At 57.4% G+C, this 24,152-nt stretch overlaps 1 protein-coding gene and 1 non-coding gene across 5 annotated transcripts in view; both read left to right on the top strand.

Moving 5' to 3' along the window:
• SH3PXD2A (SH3 and PX domains 2A) overlaps window positions 1-24,152 on the top strand; it is a 199,755-nt gene that overhangs the window by 121,783 nt on the left and 53,820 nt on the right. For all 4 annotated transcript variants that reach the window (XM_058671921.1, XM_058671919.1, XM_058671920.1 and 1 more), the window contains exon 6: window positions 13,046-13,074. In XM_058671921.1, the coding sequence (XP_058527904.1) occupies window positions 13,046-13,074 (29 nt within the window). The remainder of the gene's footprint in view (window positions 1-13,045; window positions 13,075-24,152) is intronic.
• LOC118759485 (small nucleolar RNA SNORD36) lies at window positions 11,789-11,862 on the top strand. Its single transcript, XR_004996214.2, has one exon. It is a non-coding gene; the product is annotated as a small nucleolar RNA SNORD36 (small nucleolar RNA).

The raw sequence follows: 24,152 nt of genomic DNA, 5'->3' as shown, positions 1-24,152 counted from the left end.
GCTGGTAAGCATGAGAGGAGAGAAGGTTGAGAAGCACAGGCCCCTGCTCTGACGGCTGGGGAAGCACTCTCCACTTCAGCCTTGCTTCACGCAGCAGCCACTTACTGAGTACCGACTGTGTACCAAGGACTGTGCAAGCCAGTGAACCCCAGGCTCCAAGCTTCCGCTAGGCTGGAAGCCAGTGAACTGTAGGCGCAACCGAATACTCAGCTGGTGCCACAGGCTTTGAACCAATCACTGTCTTTTTTTAAAAAGATTTATTTATTTTTATTGCAAAGTCAGATATACAGAGAGGAGGAGAGGCAGAGAAGAAGATCCTCCATCTGACAATTCACTTCCCAAGTAACCGCAACGGGCCGGTTATGTGCCGATCTGGAGCCAGGAGCCAGGAACTTCCTTCAGGTGTCCTACGTGGGTGCAGGGTCCCAAGGCTTTGGGTCGTCCTCGACTGCCTTCTCAGGCCACAAGCAGGGAGCTGGATGGGAAGTGGAGCTACCGGCACCAGAACCAGTGCCCATATGGGATCCCGGTGCATTCAAGGTGAGGACTTTAGCCGCTAGGCCACGGCGCCGGGCCCGAATCACTGTCTTTCAAATCTGTTTCCCCATCTGGACAAGTGGTCCATGGTACTGCTTTGCAGGACAATGGTGAGGGCCTGCCAAGGCCCCAGTCCATCACACACACCCAGTCCATAGTACTTGATCTCCCCATCTCCTCCTACGGCGTGCACCTAGGCACTGAGGAACTGCTCAGGGTGGCCATGGGGCCAGGTGCTTGGTGCTGTAATTGAAGTCCTGCTCATGACACCTGGTGTCCCACAATAGAGGGCTTGGGTTCAAGTCCTGCCAACATTTCCAGTTGCCGCTGCCTGCTCGTGTATGCCCTGGGAGACACGGGCTCAAGTACTTGAGTCTCTGACACCCCTGTGAGAGACCCGGCTTAGGTCCCAGGTTCCTGGTTTCAGCTGGGCACAGCCCTGGCTGTGACAAGCACTTAGGGAATGAACCAGTGGACACAAGTTCACTTTGTCTGCCTTTCAAACAAAGATGAAAACTTTTAAAAAATGTAAAAAGAAAAGGTTGGGCCTTGGGGCAGCCATGGAGCTTAAGATGCTTGTGTCCCATGTGGGAGTACTTAGGGTCCAGGAACCTGCAGACCCTGGTAGGCAAGGGGGTGTCAGTGGTGGTCCCCAACACCCACTTGGAAGGCCTGGCTTCCACCAGGCATTCAATCAGTGAGAAGGAAGGAAAAAGGCCGGGTGAGCAGAGCAGGATGAAAAGTGAGGGTGGGAGCTCTGTGAGCCCCACTTCACACCTCTCAGCTTGGGGGGTCTTTGGCGGAGCTGCTGCCACCCGAGGGGTGAGGCTGAGCCATTGTCCCTGCTGACCTGCCAGCGTCTTCCTCGCTGTCCCTCCCCGAGGCACTGGGGGCCTAGGAGTGGTGCTAGAGAGCTGCCTACCCGATGCTTGGCAGAGTCCCCTCAGGCCTTCCCTGGCTAGGGACCTGGGCCACACTGTCCTTGCAACACCTCTACCCCAGCCACGGTACAAGTAGCCCCTTCATGCTGCCAGCATGTCCAGCCCACCTACCAGGCCCCTTTCAGCCTGGGTGGGCAGTGCCCACAGGAAGCAGTGTCCAAGCCACAAGGAAGGGGCATTGGCAGTGGGGCACAGGGATGTCCACAGGCCTGGCTGGCATGCTGGGTGGACAGGCTGCTGGGATACCTGTTCTGACTCACCTGTCTTGACTCAGAGCAGAGGGTGCCGGGGCGGTGTCCAGGGGAGAAGGTGTCTCTGTTTTGGGCCTGGGATTTTCAGTCTCCCATGCAGGGGTGGGAAGCAGCCGGCAGGCCAGGAGGTCCTACTTTGTGTGTGGCTGCAGGCCCTCCCCTGTTGCATTTCTCAGGCTTGTTCTGCTTCCCTGAAATGTGTGATCCCTACCCGCCCCTAGGATGGTCTTCATGTGCAGGTGTCTGAGGCCTACAGCGCCCCCTGGAGGCTGCAGCTGGAGAGGCATGTCCTGCACAGAATCCCAGGTCGGTTTGGCTGCCGTCCTCTGACCTCAGCAGACCCTGCCTCATAAGGGGCAGGGAGCACCCCTAGGCCGTAGTCGGAGGCAGCAGTAGTTTCGAGACATTGCTTAATTCCGTCTCCCTGGAGGGGTTGAGCAACAACTAGGCTTCCCCACACTTCAGCATCAGGTGCCAACCTTGGGGGCCTCTGGAGTCCCTCCTGGTTATACTACTAGGACATAGGACATCCATAGGCTACCACCGTGGTCCAAGCATGCAGCTATTCAGGGTCTAGAGTGGGAGTCATAAATCGACACAGGCCAGTGTGTAAGAGACAGGCATTTTTGAGATCAGGGGACCCGCTTACTCTTCTGAATCTTTGCGTGTATGTTGAATTTTGAAGTCAGCCTGAGGATATGTAGGCATCGCTGCCACCTGTGAGTCCAAGGCGCTTGGTTCCTGGGATCCGTGCACCTAGGGCCCCACCTTGTGGCAATATGGAGTATCACAGGCCCAGCTCGCTGGCGGGAGCCAGCAAAGGGTGGACCCGCAGCAGCACTCCCGGGGAACCCAGACTGGTTGTTACCTGCCTCCCTGCTGATAGGTGTTCGAAATCTTTTGCACTCCAGCTTTGCCTCGGGCTGACCACACGGGGGCGTGCTGCGGAGGTGCATCTGACCCTGACTTGTGTGGGACTTACCATGGCATAGAGGGGCGCGACAGAAGGGGGCTCCTGTTTATGGGCTACTACATGGGGAGGCGTTTCACGCATCCAGGCATCTCGCCTCCAGCATCCAGGTGCAGTTACCAACCCCAGTGATAAGCTGCAGCCACAGCCACCAAGGCCTGGGGAAATCATTTGACTTGCAAAGCCTGTGTGCTGCACGTCTGGGCTAGAACCTGGGCACCCTCCCCCCCACACACACACACCCCAACTGCTGCTACCATGTGCCCCTCAGAAAAGCTCTTCAGGTGCCCGAACCCTTGGGTAGCACAGAAGGGTTTGGCAGTGACCTGGCTGAGCTTGTCCACAAATGCCACCCAGCCTACAACCACAAAGGGCCTCTCCTCCCACTCTGCTGTGGGGACAGGCTGGACAGGGGGCTGTTCCTGGTCAACAGTCCCAACCTCCAGAACCCACAGTTCCCCAGATGTTACTCAGCAGCTGCTGTTTCTCCAGGCTCATTGGCATGGAGCTAGAGCGGAAGCAGGGTAGCTAAGAGTCAAACTGGCACTCCAATATAGGGTGCTGGCTTCACCCATTGTACCCCAAGACCAGCACCAGGTGGTTTGGCTCAAGGCCCAACACTCTGTGGTTCTGGCCAGTTGGGCCCAAATCTTATCTCCATCACTCTTATGCTGTGTTACTCTAGGACAGTGGCATGCCCTCTCTGGCTCCCCCCATTTCTCTTCGGAAAGTGAGGACATTGAGGGGAGCTCAGAGGCTGTCAGAGCCCCTAGCTTCTGAGCCCTGTATCTCCTGGGAGGCGTGGTGATGGCTCAAGGAGCAGGGTCCCTCCTACCCACATGGGAGACCTGGACTGAGTTCCCTGCTCCTGGCTTAAGCCCCAGCCAGGAGCCACTGCAGACAATGAAGGAAGGAGCAGAGACAACGGGAGGGAGCCTCCTCTTTGTTCCCAGTCTCTGTCTCTCTGCTGCTCAAATTTAAAAAAAATAATTAAAACGTTAATAAGAAAATCACCCATATGAGCATATTGTGATGATTGAATGAGCCGATGCTATATGGTGCCTGCCACACTGTAAAGGCTTGACAAATGCAGAGCTCATGTCCCTAGTCATATTAGTAATAATACTAACAGTAATATAATGATGATGATGATGCTTGTCCCTCACCACTGCTGAGTGGTGCCTTCATCAGGGCCTGTATCCCTCCATTCTCTTCTTCTGTACTTCCCACAAGGCGCTAGGGTACTTGGACTCAGGCCGCCCCAGGGCCTGGGCTGGTCTCTCCTTAGACATGCAAACCACTGCTCCCTGGAGGATGGAGTGAAGGAGGCGGCCATAGCAGGTGCCCTGAGCAGCAAGCATCCAGGGCTAGGGATCGTTCAGCATCCCTCAGCGGACACTTATCATGACTGTGCTTGGGGAAGTAGCTGGCAGGCCCCTGGGAAGCCCCTGCCTTGTGCTGGGCTCCGGCTCACCCGGGAGCTGTACCAAGTCCCCCTGGCTGCGGGCCCGTGGCCGACAGTGCTTTTGTCCACCCTGTGGAGTGCCTGCTGTGCAGAGCGTGGCAGCCGCCTGCCCCTTTGTGGAGCAGCCTCCTTGAGCTGGCTTCTTGGAACAGCGGTGAGGGCCAGGCTTGGCTGTCACTCCTGTCACCTGGGATCAGCCAGGGTTCCCTTGAAGGCTAAGAGGCCTGGGCATGGGGTGCATCCTGGGGAAGGTAAAAGAGAAAGAACAGCGGATCCCGTGGGACTGGAAGCCCCCAGCCCTGCCACCCCCAGCTGTGGCCGCAGCAAGATGGCTTTACGCCAGGAGCCTGGGTATCCTCCTACCCTGAACCCTCCCAGACCCCTCCTCCCACAGCCCCTGCCCTGCCCACCTTTCTGAGTGCCCTCCTTTGGCCCTGGCCATCCCATAGGAGACAAGCCTCCCAGCAGAAGGTTGGAGTCTCACTGCTGTTCGAAGATCTGTTGTCCAATAAGATGGCCACAAGCTACTGTGGCCCTTTACATTTTTGATTTTAAAAGATGTACTTATTTATTTGAAAGTCAGAGGGAGAGACTAGGAGAGATCCTTTATATGCTGATTCATTTCCCAGATGGCCACAGTGGCAGGGCTGGGCCAAGCGGAAGCCGGGATCCTGGAGCTCCATCCAGGCTTCCCAGGTGGATGGCAGGCCCCCAAGCACTTGAGCCATCCCTCCACTGCCCTCCCAGGCATATTAGCAAGGAGTTGGATCAGAAGTGGAGCAGCCGGCACCCAAACCTGTGCTCTGAAATGGAATGTGAGTATTGCAAGCAGCATCTTAAGGCACTGCACCACAACCATGGCCTCAGACCTTTGAAGTCTTGATTAAATAGTGTAAAATTCTGCTTTGGGAGCAGCTGTTATGGCATAGTGGGTTAAGCTGCTGTTTGGGGGGTACTGTCCTGGCTACTCCACTTCTGGCCAGCTGTCTGCTGATACATCTGGGGCACAGTTGGTGATGACCCAAGTGCCTGAGCCTCTGCCACCCACGTGGGAGACCCGGATGGAGTTCTGGGCCCCTGATTTTGGCCCAGGCTCCACCTTGGTTATTGTGGGCTTTTGGGGGAATGAACCAGTAGATGAAAGGTTCTCTCTCTCTCTCTCTTTCTCTACCTTTCAAGTAGATGCAAATGAATAAGTATTCTGCTTTGGAGTCATGCTTGACACATTTGGGGAATCTCAGCCACAGTGGACAGTGTAGACTGAGGCCACTTCCCAATCCCAGTGAGTTCTACTGGGCGGGTCCAGTTAGGGCATCAATAGGTGTGGGGAGTGGAACTGGATGCTCTATGCCACCGGGGGCCACAATCCAGGTGGGTTTCCTGCAGGAGGTTCCCTCACTGTCTGGGCCTTAAGTTGTCTAAAACAGGATTGGGAGGGCAGAAGGACCCCACAGCACAGACTTCACTGTTCTTCCAGTCTTGCCTGTCCAGGACTAGCTGGGTGAGCCCGGGCAAGGTCCTTTACCTGTCTGAACCTTGTCTGTGAAATGGGGCTAGAGCACCCGCCTCCGAGGTGGGGCTGGCACAGCTGGGTGCTTGGTCTTGGGCATTTGCGACTTGGAGGCCAGGACAGTCAGGGTGGTGTCTGTGTTCCCCAAGTAGAATGGGTGGCCAGGGTGCTTGAGAGAAGTTTGGGTTCCCACGCCCTGCCCTAAGTCCCCTTTCCCACTGAGGCTGAGGCAGGAACAAGCACAGGTGGGCCTTGGACCGGGTCTTGGGCAACAGTGGGAAGCAGGGAACCCTTGGCCCATGCTCTTCCTTCCCAATTCCAGCTTAAAAATTAGGCCTGGGCTGGGGAGCAGGGTGCTGCAGCCAAGGAGCACCTTGAAGGTGTGTGCACAGCAGTGTGGCTGTACTAGCTGTACACACACACATACACGCATGTGCACACACACCTGCCACACCTCTGCCAAGGGGACTGGCCTTCCCTGAGACAGGTCACCCCCACCCCAGGGAAACTGGAAACAGGCTCTACCTCTCCACCTGGGAGCCAGGGCCACCGCTTTCCAGGGAGGCAGCTTCCTGCCGCAGGCATGGCTCAGGAATCCTGAGCCCCTTCCTTCTCACCCTGCTGCCCCCAGGGCGCACCGCCAGCCTCCCGTTCACTGGTCGGCTTGTTGGCTGGCACTCACAGCAACACAGGCCGGCTGGATGCCACATCCTGTCCCTGCACCTGCCCCTGGGCTAACACGGCCCCGCCCACCTCCGTCTCCCCGCCAGGCCTCCCTTCTCAAGGCATTCTGATCTCCCCATCCTTGAGCTTCTTAGCTCCTTGTGTGTTTTGAGTGCCTACTCCCCTCGTGATTTGTGTGGTTTCTTTCCCTGGCTGTTTGTCTCATCCCTTCAACAAGAGGGTGGAAACATGGATGGATGATGTGTGGATAGGGCTATGTCTTCTGCTGCCTCTCTTCCTATTACACAAGACTAGGTCCACAACAAAGCCTCAGTGAAGGATGGATGGGTAGAGAATTAGTAGGTAGATGATGAATGATGGGCAGATAGACAAACAGGGTAGACCTCCAAACATGGAAGACTCCTCCTTGTCCATGCTTCTGAGACTCTTATCACCCTGTTTTGCTGCCAGTTCTGCCTGGTCCTCCAGCTCTCAGAGGTGGCCTGGTGTGGGAAGCAGTGGCTCGGGCAGCCTGAGGGGAGCACATAGCACCCATGACACTGGGCTGAGCTGGCAGGCCCGAGCCCCACTTTCCTTCACTAGGAAGCCAGCTGTGTCTCCCCCACTCCCACCTGACTCTCCTCCAGGGTCCACACCACCCCATGGGGTGCCCTAGGCAGGAGCTGGGGCTGTAGGGTCATGAGGTCCTGCACAGCCACCCTGAGCAGGCAGCAGGTGTCCCGCAGCTCATGCCGTGAGGGCTGCCAGTCAGCACGTGCCATCCTCCGTGAGGTCCTCACTCAGATCCAGCCACACTGTGTACCCAGGCTGCAGGGCTGAGGGTTCTCCTTAAGGGCCATGTGCACTCTCAGAGCTGTCACAAACCCCACGGGAACCTGGACGGGGGCCCCTGCTCTTCCCTTTGGCATTTATCTGAAGGTGCAGGGAGGGTCGACTTTGGAGTGTGGCCAATACCTGACGGGGCTGGAACCCGCCCACCCTCTTAGCTGTGAGGCCTGGGCACAGCAAAGCCCATGCCCTAGTGGGAAATACCCTCAGAACCTTTGCCCAGAAGAGCCAGACTGGCCAGGGCAAGCAGGCAGGCAGGCAGAGTGCTCTGGTCTTTTGCTGTGGGTGAAGCAGCTTGCAGAGGCCTTCTGGGATGTTCAAGAGAAAAGCCTAGTGCCCAGGGGCAGGGGTCCCAGGGTCTGTGACCACAACTGTGGCCTCTCTGGGACACAGCCAAGAGGACGGCCTGAGACTCCCCTCAACACCCCACAGAATTCAGCTCGTTCACCCAGGCCATGACTCTGGCCTCTCTGGGTCACAATGAAGCCCTTTCTCAGCACCCTGGAAAACACAGCCCTGTGGAGAGCAGGGAGCAGGGGTGGGGTGGAGGGGAGTTCCTACGGGACACAAGGCTCTCAGTACAAGAGCTGAGACCCCGGAGCGCACAGGGCAAACAGCCACATTCATGCCCCCTCCATCAGCCTTGCCTGGGGGCGCAGACCATTGCGTGCAAAGGCATGCTAAAGTCAGAACAGAAGGCCTCCTAGGGCCGAATGGGGTGCAGTTGTCCCCAGCACCCTCCAGACCTCAGCTGACCCCAAAGTCCCTATGCTCAGACACATCCCTCACTGGGCTGCTGGACAAGCAGGCTGGACAAGCAGGCCAGCTTGGCGGCAGCCATGGCTGTCTGATCTCAAGGTGGCCTCCTTTCGGGGATGGTGTTCTTAGAGCTTGCCTGCCCTGAGAAACAGACACCTGACTCATGGCACAAGCAGCTTACCACTCACTTCTGTTCTTTGGAAAATGTCGCAGCCCTATGATTGATGCCAAAACTCACGACCTGGTTCCTGCCTTGAAGTGTCAGTAAGGGGCGGAGCCAGGCTTGGTGCTCATGTTACACACTGCACTTGCCCAGCCTGCCTCCTGCTCCATCTGTCCGTCTGTCCACTCACCCTGCATAGGCCAGCCCTTCTTCTGTCCGAAGCTGCGATTTCCTGTCCTTTAGAGCTTTCTGCATTGATTCCTCCAGTCCTCGCAGGAAGGAGCCCCTGGGCCCCTCTCCTCTTGTGCATTTGAAGTGCCACCCTTCCTGGGACTGGCATGGATTGTCCTGGATGTTGACTTTCTTGTTGTGCAGTGTGGTTTGCTCTCCCCATCTTGCAGGCCTTAATGTGGTTGTTGATATCAGGAGCTTTAAAAAAGTGAGCGATAACGATAGTCAAAGTCAGACATCACACACCCCAAGGGCTCCACATCAGTCCCCTGACCAAGGTGATATTCCATCCCCTCCCCAACCCTCTATTCCAGATAGTGCCCAGGTCCCTCACAACCACCTTGCTCTCAAGGTTACTGCCAAGCCAGCCATCTGGCACCCAGCCAGCCCCTCCAGCTTGCCAGCAGCATTAGGCCCTACAGTCAGGCATCCTGGGCTGAGCAGCCAATGTCAGCCAGGAGGATGAGAACATCGGACTGGAAGGTGGTGCGTGTGCGTCCTTCTCTGCCAAGGCGATGGGTGGCAGGGAGGCTGGGGGAGGACAGATGCAGGCTATGTCCAGTTCTATCTGGTGGGGCCTGGGACAGCCCAGCCAGACCTGACTTCCTTTCCTACGCCTTCCCTTGCCCCCCGCTCCGCTGCTGTTCCTGGCTGCTCCTCTCACTCTGGAAACCCCGACCACAGGGCAGCTACCTCCTTTCCCCAGCGAGAGCAGCATGGCCCTCGGGCAGTGTCCTGGACCAGGACTGCATGGTTAGCTTCGCAAGCCTGGACAAGCCCCGAAGCCCTCACAACCTCAGTCTGCTCATCTGTGAGGTGGATTAACACTTGCTGCACCCCAAATGCTTGCAGGTGTTCAAGGTCAGGGTACAAGGCGAGGGACACCCACAGGCCACATCAAGGGGTTTCTGAACACCTCTCCTACCCCTCCCTTGGGTCACCCCTCCCTGCTCCTCCCCCTCACCCATCTCCTTGGAGGGAACACAGCACACAGCGTCTCCTGCGTGGGGGTGAGGGTGAATGTGGCTCACTCACAGCCTTCGGCTTCCAAGAGACCTAAAGGATGCTGCTGATGGACATGTCCACAAGAGTGTGCCCATGCCAGGGGGTCCATGTCACCCTGGGATTGGGACCATTGTCTGCTGAGCCTGCACATATGTGGAGGCAGGGACTTGTTTGGTCAGTCTGCAGGCTCAGTAGGTCCGGGCGGGAACATGATAACAGGTCATAGCTTAGTGTCCTGAGTAGTCCAGCACCCCACAGACCCTCCACCACATGCCCCTGCCTTGACCTCCTGTTTCCGAAGGGTCTGGACTGTTCTTGTCTTTCCTGCAGTTAAACAGGGGTGAAGGCTTCACCCCCAACCAGCACATGCCATGGGGGTAGGAACTGGAAACTGCCTCTGGAGCCTGTCCTCGCCCAGACAGGCAGCATCACCCTGAGGGCCAAGGGTTGAACTGCGTCTCTTGGCGGGCAGGACTGGAGGCCTTGATGGGGATGGTGTACTTGTCATGAATGCAAGGGGCACGGCGCTGAGCAGGCATCTCCACCCTTTATCCCCTACTCTGGAGCCCTGTGAGTCCTTTGGTCACCGTAGCTACGGACCAGTTGCCCAAGAGGCTGAGTGGCCTGCTGGGAGCTGAGTCCTGACTAGCCGAGCCAGGAAGGCCTTGGGCAACATGAGCCTCTGGCACTGCGCTCCCCTCTTGTCCCCTCGCTGTGGTGGCTGCCAGAGCTGGTGATTCAAAGCAAGCTAGCTCAGGAGTGCAGTCCCTGCAGGGAGGGGGCTGGTGGCGACAGCAGCAGCAGCTTGGGGCAAGAACTGGACAAGGAGGGGCCGTGGGAGGAGTGTGGGAGGGGGCCTTAGGTTGCAGGGGAGCTGACTTCCAGCTGAGGCCTCTGCTGTCGAGCTCAGGGCCAAGAGCAGTTGGGGGGGGGAAGGAAGGGAGGCCTGCCTTGTCTCCCCCTGCCCCAGAGGGATGGGGAAGTCCCAGGCTATGGATACTCCAGCTGCTGCCCAGCAGATGCAACCGCAAAAAAGCATGAAATGGCTTTGCTGAAAGGTGCCCCACCGGAAGCCTCTTAAGAGGTTTCCTATTGGGGCAGCCTGCTTGGGCCGGAAGCCAGATAGTGTGTGAAGGGTTTCTCTGCTTGCCGTTCCCACCATTCAGGCACTGGCAGGCTTCCCCTCTGCCAAGCCTCAGCCACAGCCCACTAGCTGCTGCTCCCGGTGCTCTGCCACCCCCTCCTGCACCTGCTGTTGGGTCCTGGGAATTCAACAGGAGCCTCTGAGCCAGGCGGGGGTCCCTGGGTCACCCCAGCACTGTGTGACTGGTGCCTAGTCACCCTACTTCTCTGAGCTTTCCTCCTCACCTACAAGACCAGGTCAAGGAGACCACACTAACTGCAAGGAAGGCTCCAGAAAAGTGCTTGGTGGGGAGGGCTGTGTCCTCCATTCGGGGTCAGGCGGGTCAAAAGATGTCGTGATGCTGCGAGGCTGGGGACCCGATGCAGATGAGATCCTGCTGACTGATCGCAGAACACCCCCACCCCACCCCATTCCTGGAAGCTGGTGGGCGGGAGATACAGACTCCATCTGAATCTGCAGGCAGCTTTCTGGATGATTCTGCTGTCTGGCTAAGCTAAGTCTCCTTGCCAACATACCTGGCACCAAGGGGGCACCCAGGCATGACTCATGCCCAATTCCCATTCCCCATGCACCCACCCACCCCCACACACACTCAAGCACAGCACCCCAAAGCTGCACACACCGGGATGTGATGTAGGTGGGCGGTGGGGAGGAGCAACCATGGCTGCTGAGGAAGCCACCCAGCCTCAACTCCCTGCTGGCAGCCCAGGGGGACAGTCAGCAGGCCAGGTGATCCCAGGGGGCTCTTCCTACCTGGTCCAGCAGGGAAATAGTGACACAGAAGAGGCCAGTTGCTTGTTACCATCACCCCCTTGCCCAGTGGCCTGAACAATGAAGTTTCATCTTGGACATGGAAGGTCATCCTGGCATGTAATGTTCTCCTCCTCCCTGTCCCTGGGCATTGCTCCCACACTTGAGGTCCTGGGGGGCATAGCTGGGCACTCTGGGTGGCTGCCTCACCCTAAGAAGACAAGCATGCCCCTGTTAGGGGCCCCTGGAGCAGCCAGGTGTGAGGGGGATGGTAAGTGGAACTGTCATTCATAGGTTTTCCTCATCCACCCTACAGCTCCCCCACATTGGGTGGCCATGGGCAGGAGGGGTCAGGACCTTCCTGCTAGCATTGCCAGGACAAATGAGGGAGACATGGATACCAAAAAGGTTCCCGGATGGGGTGGGAGATCTGCAGGCTCCTGGGCCCAGCCTCCAGCACTGATTCACTGTGCTTGGAGTCTAAACCGTAGTGGAAGCAGGAACCAGGGGAGTGTGACCCCCTGACTGCCAGCTTGTGGGGGAATCACCCTTGCAGTGATGCAACTTTTTCACTGAATTAAACCTTGAGATGTCAGCTACATGAGCTTTTTATCCCTGAGCAATTGCTACCAGGGGAAGTCACCAAGGGGCTAACACACACTCCTACAGCCCAGGCACCCCAGGCCCTCCAGAGCTAGAGTCTCGGGATGTCCCCCAGAACTTGGTCCTGCTCTGTTCCCTGTGAACCTCTGTCCACTCTCCAGCAGCCAGACCCCTTTGTCCAGAGACAGGGGACTGCCCTTTGCTTGGTCCTCAGGGGAAATGGGAGGGGCCTGCAGAGCCAGTTCCCAGGCTCCAAACACCTGACAGCCTTCAGCCTATGTGAGGCTTTGGCCAGGGCCCACGTGGGGAGCATGCCCGGTGCTGAGTGTCAGGGATGCCTTGCTGGAACCTAAGTGTGCTGCCTGCCTCCTGGGGTGGGGGTGGTGGGGTAGATCCTGGGGCAAGCTGGGCTAGGCGTTCAGGTTCCCATCAGGGGCAGGATCTGCACAGGCTGGTCTTGGAGTTCACCACCAACCCCCAAGTCTTTCAAACATTTCATGGATTTTAGAGTTTTCTCTCTCTCTCTTAAATTTTGTTTTGCATCAAAAATATTCCAATGCCATCTCTCAGACAACTTTCCGAAGTCTCCTCCCCTCTTTAGACCCTCCCCCTGCATGGCCCAGGGGGCGGAAGGAGGCCGGCCCAGGGGGCGGAAGGAGGCCAGCCCCGGGGTACCCCTGGCACCTGCAGTCTTCAGTCACGGGGTCACACACACACAGCTGGGATGGGGGGCAGGGTGGGTTTCAGAGGGGGTGACTTTCGGGTTGGGTGTTCTGGCGGGGGGTGGGGGGTGGAGATGGAAAGAATCAGGAAAGGAAGCACCTGGGGTGTGGGGAGCGTAGCAGGGCGAGGGGGACAGCTCTGCAGGAACCTCAGTCTCCCAGCTTACCAAGCGCGTGGGAAGCTGCCGAGCCTACCCCATCCTCCCGGGATCAGGGACGGTGAGCCCCGGGGGGCGGGCCACGTGGGCGGGCCGGGCGGATCGTGCCCGGAGGCGGGCGGGCGGTGGAGGAGGCGGCGGGACCTGGGACCGGCGCGGCGGGCAGTGCGTGCAGCTGCAGAGCGCGCAGCTTGCAGGCGGCGAGCGTCACATGAGCAGCGGCGCCGGCCGACCCGCAGCTCCCTGCCAGCGTCTTAGGAGCCCGTAGCCCCGGGGGCCCGTCACGGCCCTAACCATGTCTGTCTGTTGTTGCTTCTTTTTCAGAGACTACGGCAGCTCCAAGAGGAAATCAGGTAAGGGAGCCCCCGTGCGTGCTTCTCTCCCCGCTCTCCTCTGCTGTGACCCCCACAGAGGACTTAGTGGGCTGCGGTGGTCCCTGGCGGGCGGATCTGCATTTGCACCTCCAGTTGCCCTCTTCCCAGCCAGTGCCTTGAGGCCCATAGTAGGCGCATCTTCAGTCTCCTTCCCCCCCGAGCCCCCTAGGGTTCTTGACGCCACGGGAGTGGGTGAGGTGGGGAGTACGCCGCGTCTTGGGAAGCGCCTCCCTCTCCAACCCCCCTGGGCTGCCAATCCCTCGCGCCCCCAGTCGCAGCCCTGCTGGCTGCTCACCCACATTGCTGTGCCTGCTCGGGACCTTCTGGAGTGACAGGCAGGCTGTATTGCAAGGAGGTGGGCATCTGCCCGGTGAACCTAGCCCCCTCCCCGACCCTGAGCGCCTTTTCCTGGCTTCGGGGCTGCGGAGGGGATGGGGGGTATGGCATATGATGAGTCACCCTGTGTGGGCTTAACAGGTGCCAGGGACTACTGGGAGTTCGCCGGGGTGGAGACAGGGAGAGGTGCGGTCGGTTCTTGGACACTGTGTGCTGGGCGCCGTCCACCGGGGTCAAGGATGGGAGAGGCAAGCGTCGGGGTGTGGAAGGGTGAGGGTGGTCCCTAGGAGTTGGGGCTATGCCCGTTCCGGGGGTGGAGCAAGAACAGACTGGAGCCACCGTGCTGGCTTAGGGATGGGGGCACGTGGGTGGACTTCCCATAGATGCGGGAAATGTGCATGACCGCGGCTCACATGCAGGGCCCCTGGGTGGTAGAGGCAGGAAGAACCAACGTGGACACAAGTGTAGGGTGGGGCTCTGTGTCTCCAAGTGCGCCCCCCAGTGCTTGCAGGGACCAGGAAGGTTGTGGCCAAGGTTTTGTGTTGGGGCAGGCAGGTATGTAGAACAAGTTGTGTGTTCATGGGTGGGTCTTGACCGTTGTGTGCCCTGGGTTATGTTTGTGTTTGGATGCCTGGGGCTGCAGTCTCTTCCCATGGGTGTGTGTGTCTGGCCAGGAAGGTACACAGGCCTGCCCTCAGGAGTGTCTCAGGCGATCCTGCCTACTGGTGCCAAGAGCATTTCCTTTTGTGAGTGAGCAGGCTGGGCAATGCCTTGGGGCCTGACCTGGGGCTGTCACTCATCAGAGGGAGGGGCCAGCCTGGAGGTATGTCTGTCCTTGCATCCTCACTCAGGCAAGTGGTGGCACCTCTCTGTGCAAACTTGTCACGCCTCTGGGCAGTGAGTGCATGTCCAGGAGCGGAGTCACCTGGCGTCACCATCCCTGCCTTCTTGGGATCCTGGGACTCAGTCCAGCTTCAACAGCCACCCCGCTTCCCCATGGGACCTTCAGCTGACGCCTTATCACTCAGGGCCTCAGTTTACCACCCGGGAAACTGAGAGCCGGACCAGAAAGAACCTCCCCTCACCCTGAGCCTCTGTTTCGCAGCTTTCGTGCATGGCCCCACCCAGGCTGTTCATCCAGTTGCCCTCCCCCCAGTTTCTTCAAGGCATCCCCGAGTTTCTCTGCCTTCCGCCCTCCAGCCAGGAAAAGCACTGAGGGAGAAAATTTAATTTGCTTATGATGATGGCCATTTAGTGTCCTGGTTAGAGGAGCCAGCTCTAGAGCCAGGCAGCGGGACCCAGTCTGGCTTCTTTCCTCTGTGACCTTGGGTAGATTGCTTACAGTCTCTGAGTCCATCAGGGCTAATGTTCACACCCAGCTCGTGATGGGAGACCCTGCGTGATTAAGTGGATGTTCCTGTGAAGGTGTTTGTGATGAAGGAGGGAGGATGAGATTAACATTTCAAATCAGTGGCTTTTAAGTGGGGTCTGTGGGCCTTATCCAGTTAGTTGAAGGGCTTAATAGAACAAAGACTGCCCTCGCCTAGGGAGGTACAAAGGCCCTGGGGCAGGAGCAGACTCACTGTTAAAGGCCTCCGCATCATACTATAGCCTCACCAAGCCCCCACCATCCCATGAGCCAGTTACAACTGCCATCTCTATCATACTCATCCTGATGGCTGTTTCCATGGCAACTCCCTGAGTCAAGCACCCCACTTACTGCCAGTTGGGTAACTGATCATGAGAACCTACTGTGTGCTAGAACTTTACCTGTTCTTTTTCTTGCTGCTTGGAGCCACGTGTGTGCTGGGTGTTGGGATTTCCCTTGCCAGGTGAGGCTTTAAGGGGTAACGGTCCTTGTCCTTGGCCAAGTGCAAACTAGGGCCATGGGCTGTTCCTTGATGAACCTCACCGAGCTGCCCCAGGTCACTGCAGCCGGGGGCATTGGCACAGAGAAAGTGGCTTTATTTTAAAGTGCAGTTCCCAAAGCCCCAGCTTCTCCTTGAAGGAGCCCTTGCTGAGCACAGTGTGTAGCCTGGAGCAAGGCTTGAGGAGGGTGGGGTCAGCAGAGGAAGTTCCCAGGGACCTTGGCTGGGAAAGCAGGACCAGGGACCTCAATACCAGGAGGAGAGTGTGGCCTCTCACATACCTGCTTGCCTTCCCCTGGTTACATCGGCTGCATCTTGAAATCGGGAGGCATCCTGGGCTCTTCCTTCCTCTCACCTACCAGCCTTACCTCAGGATGCACCTGTTTCTCCCACCTCCACCACCTCACCTGTTGGAAGTCCTCCTCCTCTTTTCAGGAAGCTCTTGGCTGCCTACCTGATTCCTCTGTTGTCACATTTACCATCCACACCACAGCCAGACAGGCCTCCTGAAAACATCTCCCAAAATCATGTACAAATTTCCCCAGGGGTGCCAGCGCCTTTTCCTGAGCCTTGTGTGATCCAGACAGGCACCCCTGTCTTCTCAGCCTGGGCTTGGTGCTCTAGGGCCTGCATAGCTACATACATTGCCCTCCCACCCCCATCCCCGCAGCTCTGCCAGCCCCTTCCAAGCAGCCCTTGTCCTTGTCATTTCCTCTGTCTGGAAGACTCTTCCCTCATCTTGCATGTGCTGGCTCATGGAGCCCTCTGCCCTTCCCTGGCTGCCCCCGCAAGGCACTCTGCATCACCCCTCCTCTCCCACGCCTGGCCTGTGCTGTTTGTTAGCTTCCTCTCCCTTCGCCTTGAGAGTAGCAACTTTCACTGGGGTGCAGGACGAAACAGACCCACTGAGGGCTTGAGTGAATGGAAGAGGTGTATACCGATGAGAGAACCCACTGCAGGCATGGCAGGGCGACACCTGCAGGAAAGAGGAGGCAGTTTTTTCTGGTTTGGGGGCTGAGAGCCAGAGGCTTGGTAACCTAGGAGCAGTATGGTAGCAGGAGGAGGTACTGCAGCTGGCTCTATGGAGCACTTGATGTGTGCCAGCAGAGTGGAAATGTTGAGGTTACAGGCGTGTCACCTGCCCTCGTGGGGTTTGCAGCCAATCTGGGGGCCAGCCACTAGAAGAACGGTACTATGGGGGTGGAGGGAAGCTGACTTGTGACAAGGTTACCTGGGGAGAGAGGAGTGCAGGAGGGCTAAAGAAATAAGGCCCTGGGCTGGAAAAAGGCTCACTGGCTCTCGGGACTGGGAGAGGTGATAGGGGAGGGGAGAAGGTGAGGGCAAGTGATATTTTAGAGACCTCCAGGTTGGAGTGGAAGCTGTTGATTCCTGCTGAGGGAGATAAGGAGCCACTGCGGGGGTTCTGAGTAGCTAGACAAGGGAGGAGTCTGAGTGAGAGCCCAGCGGCCTCAGGGGAGGAGTGGGGAAAGAAGGCCCTGGTGGATGTGGGGGTGGGGAGTCAGGCACACAGGACCTGGGATAGACACCTTTGCCTCTGGGATAGCCTCCTGCCCTGAATTGTCTCCTCGGGAGAGGATCTAGCCTGAGACACCAGGGCAGCAGGAGGCCCACGTGAAGAGGCATGGGGAAAGGCATTGGCCAGCACGGTGGGTGCTGCCTGGGTGAATCTGGACTCCATAGGGCAGGCTGTGGGGCAAACAGGCAGAATGCTCAGGTCAAGCTCAGGTCATTGCTGTCCACAGGTGGGACTTCAGGGAAGCCTCAGCTCAGCCCTGATGGCCTCTCAGCTCCTGGACTCAGCTCCCTCCCCGCCCCGCCCCAGATTGGGTTAGCTGAGTATGGACTTTGCTCGCACCTAGCCCTGGGGACTGGAGGCCAGCTAGATCAACACCTAACATTGGTCCCACCCCTTCAGAGAGGAGGAGAGATGTAGAGGAAGATCTTCCATCTGATGGTTCACTCCCCAAATGAGCACAACGGCTGGAGCTGAGCCAATCCAAAGCAGGAGCTTCTTCCTGGTCTCCCATGCGGGTGCGGGGTCCCAATGCTTTGGGCCAACCTCCACTGCCTTCCTAGGCCACAAGCAGGGAGCTGGATGGGAAGCGGGGCTGCCGGGATTAGAACCGGCACCCATTAGGGATCCCAGCTCGTTCAAGGCGAGGACTTTAGCCGCTAGGATGTTGCGCGGGCCGGATCAGGTGATTTGTTTTGGTTTTTTACCTGGCTGTAGCAAACTGCATCTCCAAGAATCTCGGCTGGGGAGTTCTGAGATGCAGCCACTAGAGGGCGCATGTGGGCCTGGAGTGTGATGGGATCTCTTGGTCTGCAGTGAGGCCCAAGTTTGAAGCTCCATCCCACCCTGGAGCCCCAGGATGAGCTCCAGCTCGTTTAAATGCAAATGAGGTTGCTCAAGAGCATTGCTGTAAGTTTGTTCTCTTAGGCAAGTGTTGACATCCTGGTGAAATCCTGTTGATTTCTTTTTCCATCTCCATGACCGTAAAACTGCGTTATTGGCCTGAGCTAATGCGATCCACGTTACTGCCCTTTCCTCAGCGGGAGGGAGGCGGTGGTGCTCAGAGCTTGGGGCGGAAAGCTGGAGTTTTGGCATCCAACAGGCAGGGTCTGGGCCCCAGCTCGGCCACGGGTTAGCTTTGCTGTTGTGTAAGGATTGATGGATTCTGAAAGGAGAGGAGAAGCGGTCTAAAGTCGCAATCGGGCCTGTTGGTGCCGGGCTCCAGCACATGGCTGAGCCGCTCTCTCTCGGGCCAAGATGCTGACTCCCTCAGAGCCATGAGGCCTCATTCCATGCCCCTGCACTATAGTCTTGTGAGTTCTCCGTGCCTCCCTTCTTCCTCTATAAGAGAGGGCAGTTGATATGGTTTGGCCAGGCTGTTTGAAGCTTGGGTAAAGGCTTGTGAAGTGATGACCCTAGTTACTCCATGCCCAGCTGGACAGATGCTATGGGTCAGCCGAGTCCTGCTGTGAAAGGTGGCAGCTGGGCAGGTGTTGACTCTAGCTTTTGTCCTGCTCCAACCAGTCAAGGGAGTCTGAGTCGGTACCACTGGTCACTGCCTGCCTGTAAGCCTCACAGCCTGGGCAGGCAGCCTCGTGCCCATTTCAGCAGATAAGGTCAGCCAGCCGCTGGACATGAGTCTAGTCCTCCAACCCAAAGTGAGCCATGGCCACAGGGATGGGTCAGTAACCAGGACTGAGGTACTGAGGCCCTCTGCCAAGGAGCCCTCCTGAAGTTTCCAGAAAGAGCCATTGATCACAGGGTCTGAATGGGTGAGAGGTCTCTTTACAGGGTATGACTAATGCCCTCATATCATGTTTTATGAGTTTGGCATTTGTTCATTCATTGATTCATTCATTTTAGTTTTATTTTACTTGTGTATCAGAGTTGAGAGAGACATCAATCTTCCATCCACTGCTTCACTCCCCAGAGGGGCGCAGTGGCCAGGGCTGGGCCAAACTGGAATGGGTGCTTCCTCTAGGTCTCTCCTGTAGAGGGCAGGAGTCCAAGCTCCTGGACCATCCTCCGCTGCTTTCCCAGGCCATAGCAGAGAAGTAAAGCCCTTGGAACACTAACCAGCACCCACATGGGGTGTTGGTGTTGCAGTCTGAGGCCCACTGCGTCACAATGCTGGCCCCTTCAATTGCCTTCCAATAAATGAGATTTGCTTAAAGATCCACCCGTAAGTACTGGCTGCTCTGAAAAGCCAATCTACCCACTTCCTTCTATCAATGAAGTGATGTAGAAAGACTTGCCCATAGTGAGGGCTGGCAGAGGTGAGCCGGAGCCATGACAGGACAAAGGAAATAGGTGTCTGAGGCCTCCAGGGCCTCATACTCCTCCATCCCCTGAACAGATTCCCCCTGCTGCCCACAGGGCTCAGAACTGAGTGACAGCATACCAGAGCTGCAAGCCAGGGCAGCCTTCCTCCCCACCACAGTGTAGGCCTTTGCGAGGGTCCCGTGGCAGCCCATGCTGGCTCCAGCCCCATCCAAAGAGAGCACAGTTCAGCTGAGAAGGCAGGGACCCCCAACATCAATCAAGACGTGACATCCTCTCACAGGGGCAAGGGCCACGCACATGTAGGACAGAGGAGTCCAGCCTGGAAGGGAGAGGCTGGAGCTGGGTGCTGCTGGATGAAAAGGATGCAGACATGCACCTGGGGCTGCAATGGGCTTGCAACGTTTAAGGGAAGGGAGGTGTCGGTCAGGAGCAGCACCTGTGGAGGAAACTTCCAAGTGTGCAGGAGTGGGGTGTTGTAAAGCACTGGCCAAGCATCCTTATTCACCCAAACCATTCTTGTTTAGAACGCCACCCAGACCCCAGGTCTGCCTGCTGCCCTCCCGGGGCCCAGCTCAAGAGCAAGCGTGTCTCATGCTGGCTCATGGGCTTCCGGCCCATCCCGCCCAGGCTGACGTTTTGCAAAAGTACTCTCTTTGCATGTTCAGCCTCAAGTCACCCCTGGAGTTCAAAGCCCTCTCACTGGCACAGAACAGAGGCAGATAAGCTTGACAGCTCCGCAGCCAGCGCACGTGGCAGTGATGCCATGGAGAAAGTGAGGCTGCTCACACGCATCAGGCCTGTCTATGCCCTGGCCCCGAGCGGCTCCAGGCAGCTCAGCCTTGCTGCCTGGTCAGCCTGGACCCTTGAAGTGGGCAGGGGAGGGGAGCATCTGTCAGGACAGAAGGTTGTAAACCTCTGGTGCCTGAGACCACAGCCCAGCCTCATCGGGTGGCCTCATAGGGAGGCAGTGGCTGGACCCTGGTATTCCATCAGCCAGTCCTTGCTTACAAGGTTTTGTTCCCCCGTGAGGGAGGAAATGCCTGAATTGTGGTCCAGCAGAGAAAGGCTTCCCCCCGGCGGCCCTTAGCCAGAAAGTAACTCGTTCCTGGCTCCATTTCTCTGGTCTGGAGCCACATGACACCAGCAGCCACGTTTCCAGGAGTGACAAAGCCAGTGGAAAAACAGAGATGGGGTTGGGGGGAGAAGATGTGCATTGCTGATGGCTCTAGCACCTTTTTCTGATCTAAAAGTTGCTTTGTTGAGAAAAGGAAAGATGGCATGCGTAATTCTGTTGGCAAGTGATGTTTGTAGATTGAGTTGGTTTTTAAGTGTGAGGGGAAAAAAAAACTTTTTTTCCGATATTGCAGTAAAACTTAGATGCTTACAGGAAAAAAATGGTGCTTTTTTCCACCTCACTGTGATGCCTCCTGGACCTTGTGGTCATGTGTGCCCCTGGAGAGCTGGTAAAGAGATGGCATTGGTTAGTGTTGGAGCTGAGTCAGGAGGCTTCTGCTCCATGCCTGGCTGTGCAGGAGGCCTCCTGGGCCTGGGAGCTGCTTATGGTCAGAGTCAGAGCCCACATGGGCTCCTGAGGGCTGCCGGGTTTGGATTGTTTTGTTTAGAATATAGGTTACTTAGTGAAGTGAATTGTTCTTACTTCATTCGAAAGCCAGAGGGAGAGACAGGCAGAAATCTTGCGGTCGGCTGGTTCACTCCCCAGATGCCTGCTCCCGTCAGGGCTGGGTGAAGTGGAAACTCACAGCTGGGTCTCACACAGGTGTCAGAGGCCCAAGTACAAAAGACATCCCTGCTGCCTCCCCAAGGGGCCCATCAGCAGGGCACTGGGAGCAGGAGTGGAGCCGAGACTGGCACCCAGACACCCTGCTTGGCCACACAGTGTCTCTGGCAGCACCCAACGCTCCCCCTGACTGGGGGGTTGCCAGTGCATCAGCCGGGCAGAGGAGAACTGCCAGGTACCGCCCTAGCTGCCTCTACATGCCATGTCTTGTTAGGGTGCCATCTCCCAGGAGACACATCCTCAACAGTGAAAGGTGGGTGCTGATCAGCTGGGACAGGCAGGGTAAAAAGAGGGACCTTTCAACTCTTAGGTGGATGCAGAGAGGTGGCCCCACCTTGCCAGGCTGGTCATGGGTAGGGGATCAGAGCTGCCTGCATTCCAAGCCCCGGGTCCCTATCCCAGATTGTCCAGGGTCGTAGCTCTGCGCTCTCCAGAACTCTGGACTCACTCTGCCCTCCCTGGGGAATCCACACACGCCTGACCCTGTCCTGTGCCCCCGGGCCTCTCAGCTGTAGCATAGCTGAGTCACGTGAGAGCCAGATGTGGGGATTTCCCAAGCAGCGTGTGTGTGTGTGTGTGTGTGTGTGATCAAGTGTGCGCATGTGCACACCACGGCTCTGTTTACGTGGCATCTGAGAACTGAGGGGATTAGAGCAGACCCAGGCAGGGCAGGGGGGGAGAGAGACCCGGCTCGCAGCAAGCCCTGGCTGCACTGAGCCTGTCCCACTCCCACCCCTACCCCAGAGATAAGCAACTTGCTCCCGTTTAGGCTCCCATTTCCTGCAACATCCATCTTTTCTGAGGTCATATTAGTTAGAGGGGCACTGAAGCAGATGTGGAGAGCTAGTAGCCATTCAGGGCTGTTCTCACAGCCTTGGGGGTCTGCCAAGGAGCCACTGTCCCTGCATACCCAAGGCTCAGGGCCTTTCCTGGCCTGTGAAGGCCTGTGTATGGCTCAGGAAGCAAAGCCTGGACTAGAGGGAGAACTGGTACCCATAAAACCCGTTACACTGACAACAACAAGCGTGCCAGCCTTCGTCTTTCTCTATGCTAGCTAATTGGAAACCTTCTGTGTTTGGGGTATGGTGGGAGTGCTAGTAGGGTTAGGGGCCTGCAGGAATATCAAGTCAGATGGGAGAGACATAAGCACCTGCTATGTCCCAGTCTTAACTGGAGATGGTTGAAACAGAACGTGTGAAGATCTTGCCTGGGGCACCTGGAGAGAGACAGGCAAATGGAAGCATGGGTGTTCTCAGCCTCCATGAGCAGCAGGCTCAAGCCTGTGATCTGCAGGACCCCCAGAGCAGACAGGAGGACTGGGAAGGTGTCTGTGGATGCACTGTCATGCCACCTGCCCCCTTCCCAGGTCCTGTTTGCAGATAGCACATAGGGAGTGCATAGGTACAACCTGGGCACAGCCCCTGTGTGCCATCTGGCATCTCAGTCTCTTGTGGTATATGGCATGGCAAAAATGCTTTGGGGAGTGATGACAAAGAAAAAAGATCTGTACATTTGTTCAGTACAAATACAGGAGCTTTTTCCCCCCCTTCCCAAGTATTCCTCTGATCAGGTCAGTCCAAATGCAGAGTTGGCAGGTGCTGCGGTGAGAGAGGTGCCCTGCCTCTCATGCTTTGGGGAGTTGGATGCCTGGGGGCCCCACTCCTGCACATGAGCAAGGCTTAGTAGACAGCTGCTGAGTGATTCAGGCACAGTGATTCAGGAGGACCATGGTCCAGACTAGGAAACAGACCCGTCCATTGCTCGTCCCTCCGTGGGAGTGTCTGTCCCAGGCTACCGTCTTTTCTCCATCACTCATCAGTCGGGGGGGTCACGGTTCAGTCCTAGGGGGCTGGAGCCCAACAACTGCTGACCTCGGGCTGCTTCCCTGGCTGGGGCTTCCAGGACTAGGGTGTGGAGTTAGAGGGTAGGGCCTTGGATCAGAGGGATCCCAGTAAGTGGAGGAGGACCACCAAGGCAGACCACCCGGGGTCACAAAGGGTTCCGGTGGCCTGGGGAGAGATGAGAATCTGAGAAATGAGGGGGTGGCCACCACCCAGGGGGCTGCTGCGGGGTCCGGCAGCAGCTGCTGGGAGCAAAGGCTCAGAACCTGCCGGCCTCTTCCGCCCCACACACACCAGGCGCCCTTGTCTGCCCACAGCGCCTCTGGCTGCACCTGTCTCCCCAGAGAAGCTTCTGCGCTCTTCTCAGCAGGGTGAGGGGAGGGTGGCAGATGTACCCTTGGCCTCCCCCAGACACTCACTAGGGCCAGGCAGACCCTTCCAGTTCCAGGCTTAGCCCAGACAGGCACCCTCAGACTTAGGCCTTCAGGGGCTGTGGAATGGCTCAAGGCCCAGCTCCACCGCACCCCATTCCCCACCTGGGCAGGGGAACTGACTGTGCCCTGACCTCACAAGGTGGGGGGGTGCATTCCTGCCCCGGGTGGGGCCACCCCCACATGGCCCAGCCTCCCACTTCCCTGAGTTGTGGGAGAAGCTGCACTGCCCAGAAAAACCAGTCCTTTGTTACCGAGTAGGACTGTGGTTGCAACTACAGCGGAGATGCACAGGCCAGTTCCCACCTGAGGATCCTGTCATTCCCAGCTCCTGCCTGGGCTGCAGTCTAACACGGTCACTTCCTTGCTATGGGACCTTGGAAAGGGCCCTCAGTGTCCCTGAGCCCAGGAAATAGGGACTATGAAAGAGAATACTCAGCGTGTTGAGCAGCCAGCTCACAGGAGCATTCAGTAAACAGGCTTGGGTACGATTCTCTCCCAGCCCTGCCAGTCCTGTTCTGCATGCTCTTGGACAAGAATGTGCCCCTTGCTGGTCCCGACTCCGCCTCTGGCTTAGCCTATAGATCCCACCAAGAAACAGGAGCTGGATCAAAGGGAAAGGGGCACAGAGGCAACAGCCTGCCTTTCCCTTTATAGGTTTGCCTTCGGCATTTAAGAAGATGCCCACCAATAAAACTGCCCTGTGGAATTCCTCCATGAGTCTGTTTATTGAGCTCAGAAGTCTGTGGTCCAGAACCTTCAGTCCTCATGCATAAGCAGGTGCATAATGTGCAGGGCCCATTGCAAAATGAAAACACAGGGCCTCGTGCTCCTGAGCTATGAATGACCCACAGGCAAGCAATAGGGCAACCACAAGGTCTTTGCAATCATGGGATCCAGGTGACTGCTTGAGTCCCGCTTCATGAAGGCCAGCCCTGCCTTGGATGCTGCAAACGTAGGAGGTAG

Source organism: Ochotona princeps, chromosome 13, assembly GCF_030435755.1.
Source record: "Ochotona princeps isolate mOchPri1 chromosome 13, mOchPri1.hap1, whole genome shotgun sequence".
NCBI lineage: Eukaryota > Metazoa > Chordata > Mammalia > Lagomorpha > Ochotonidae > Ochotona > Ochotona princeps.
This window is presented reverse-complemented; position numbering and strand designations above follow the sequence as displayed.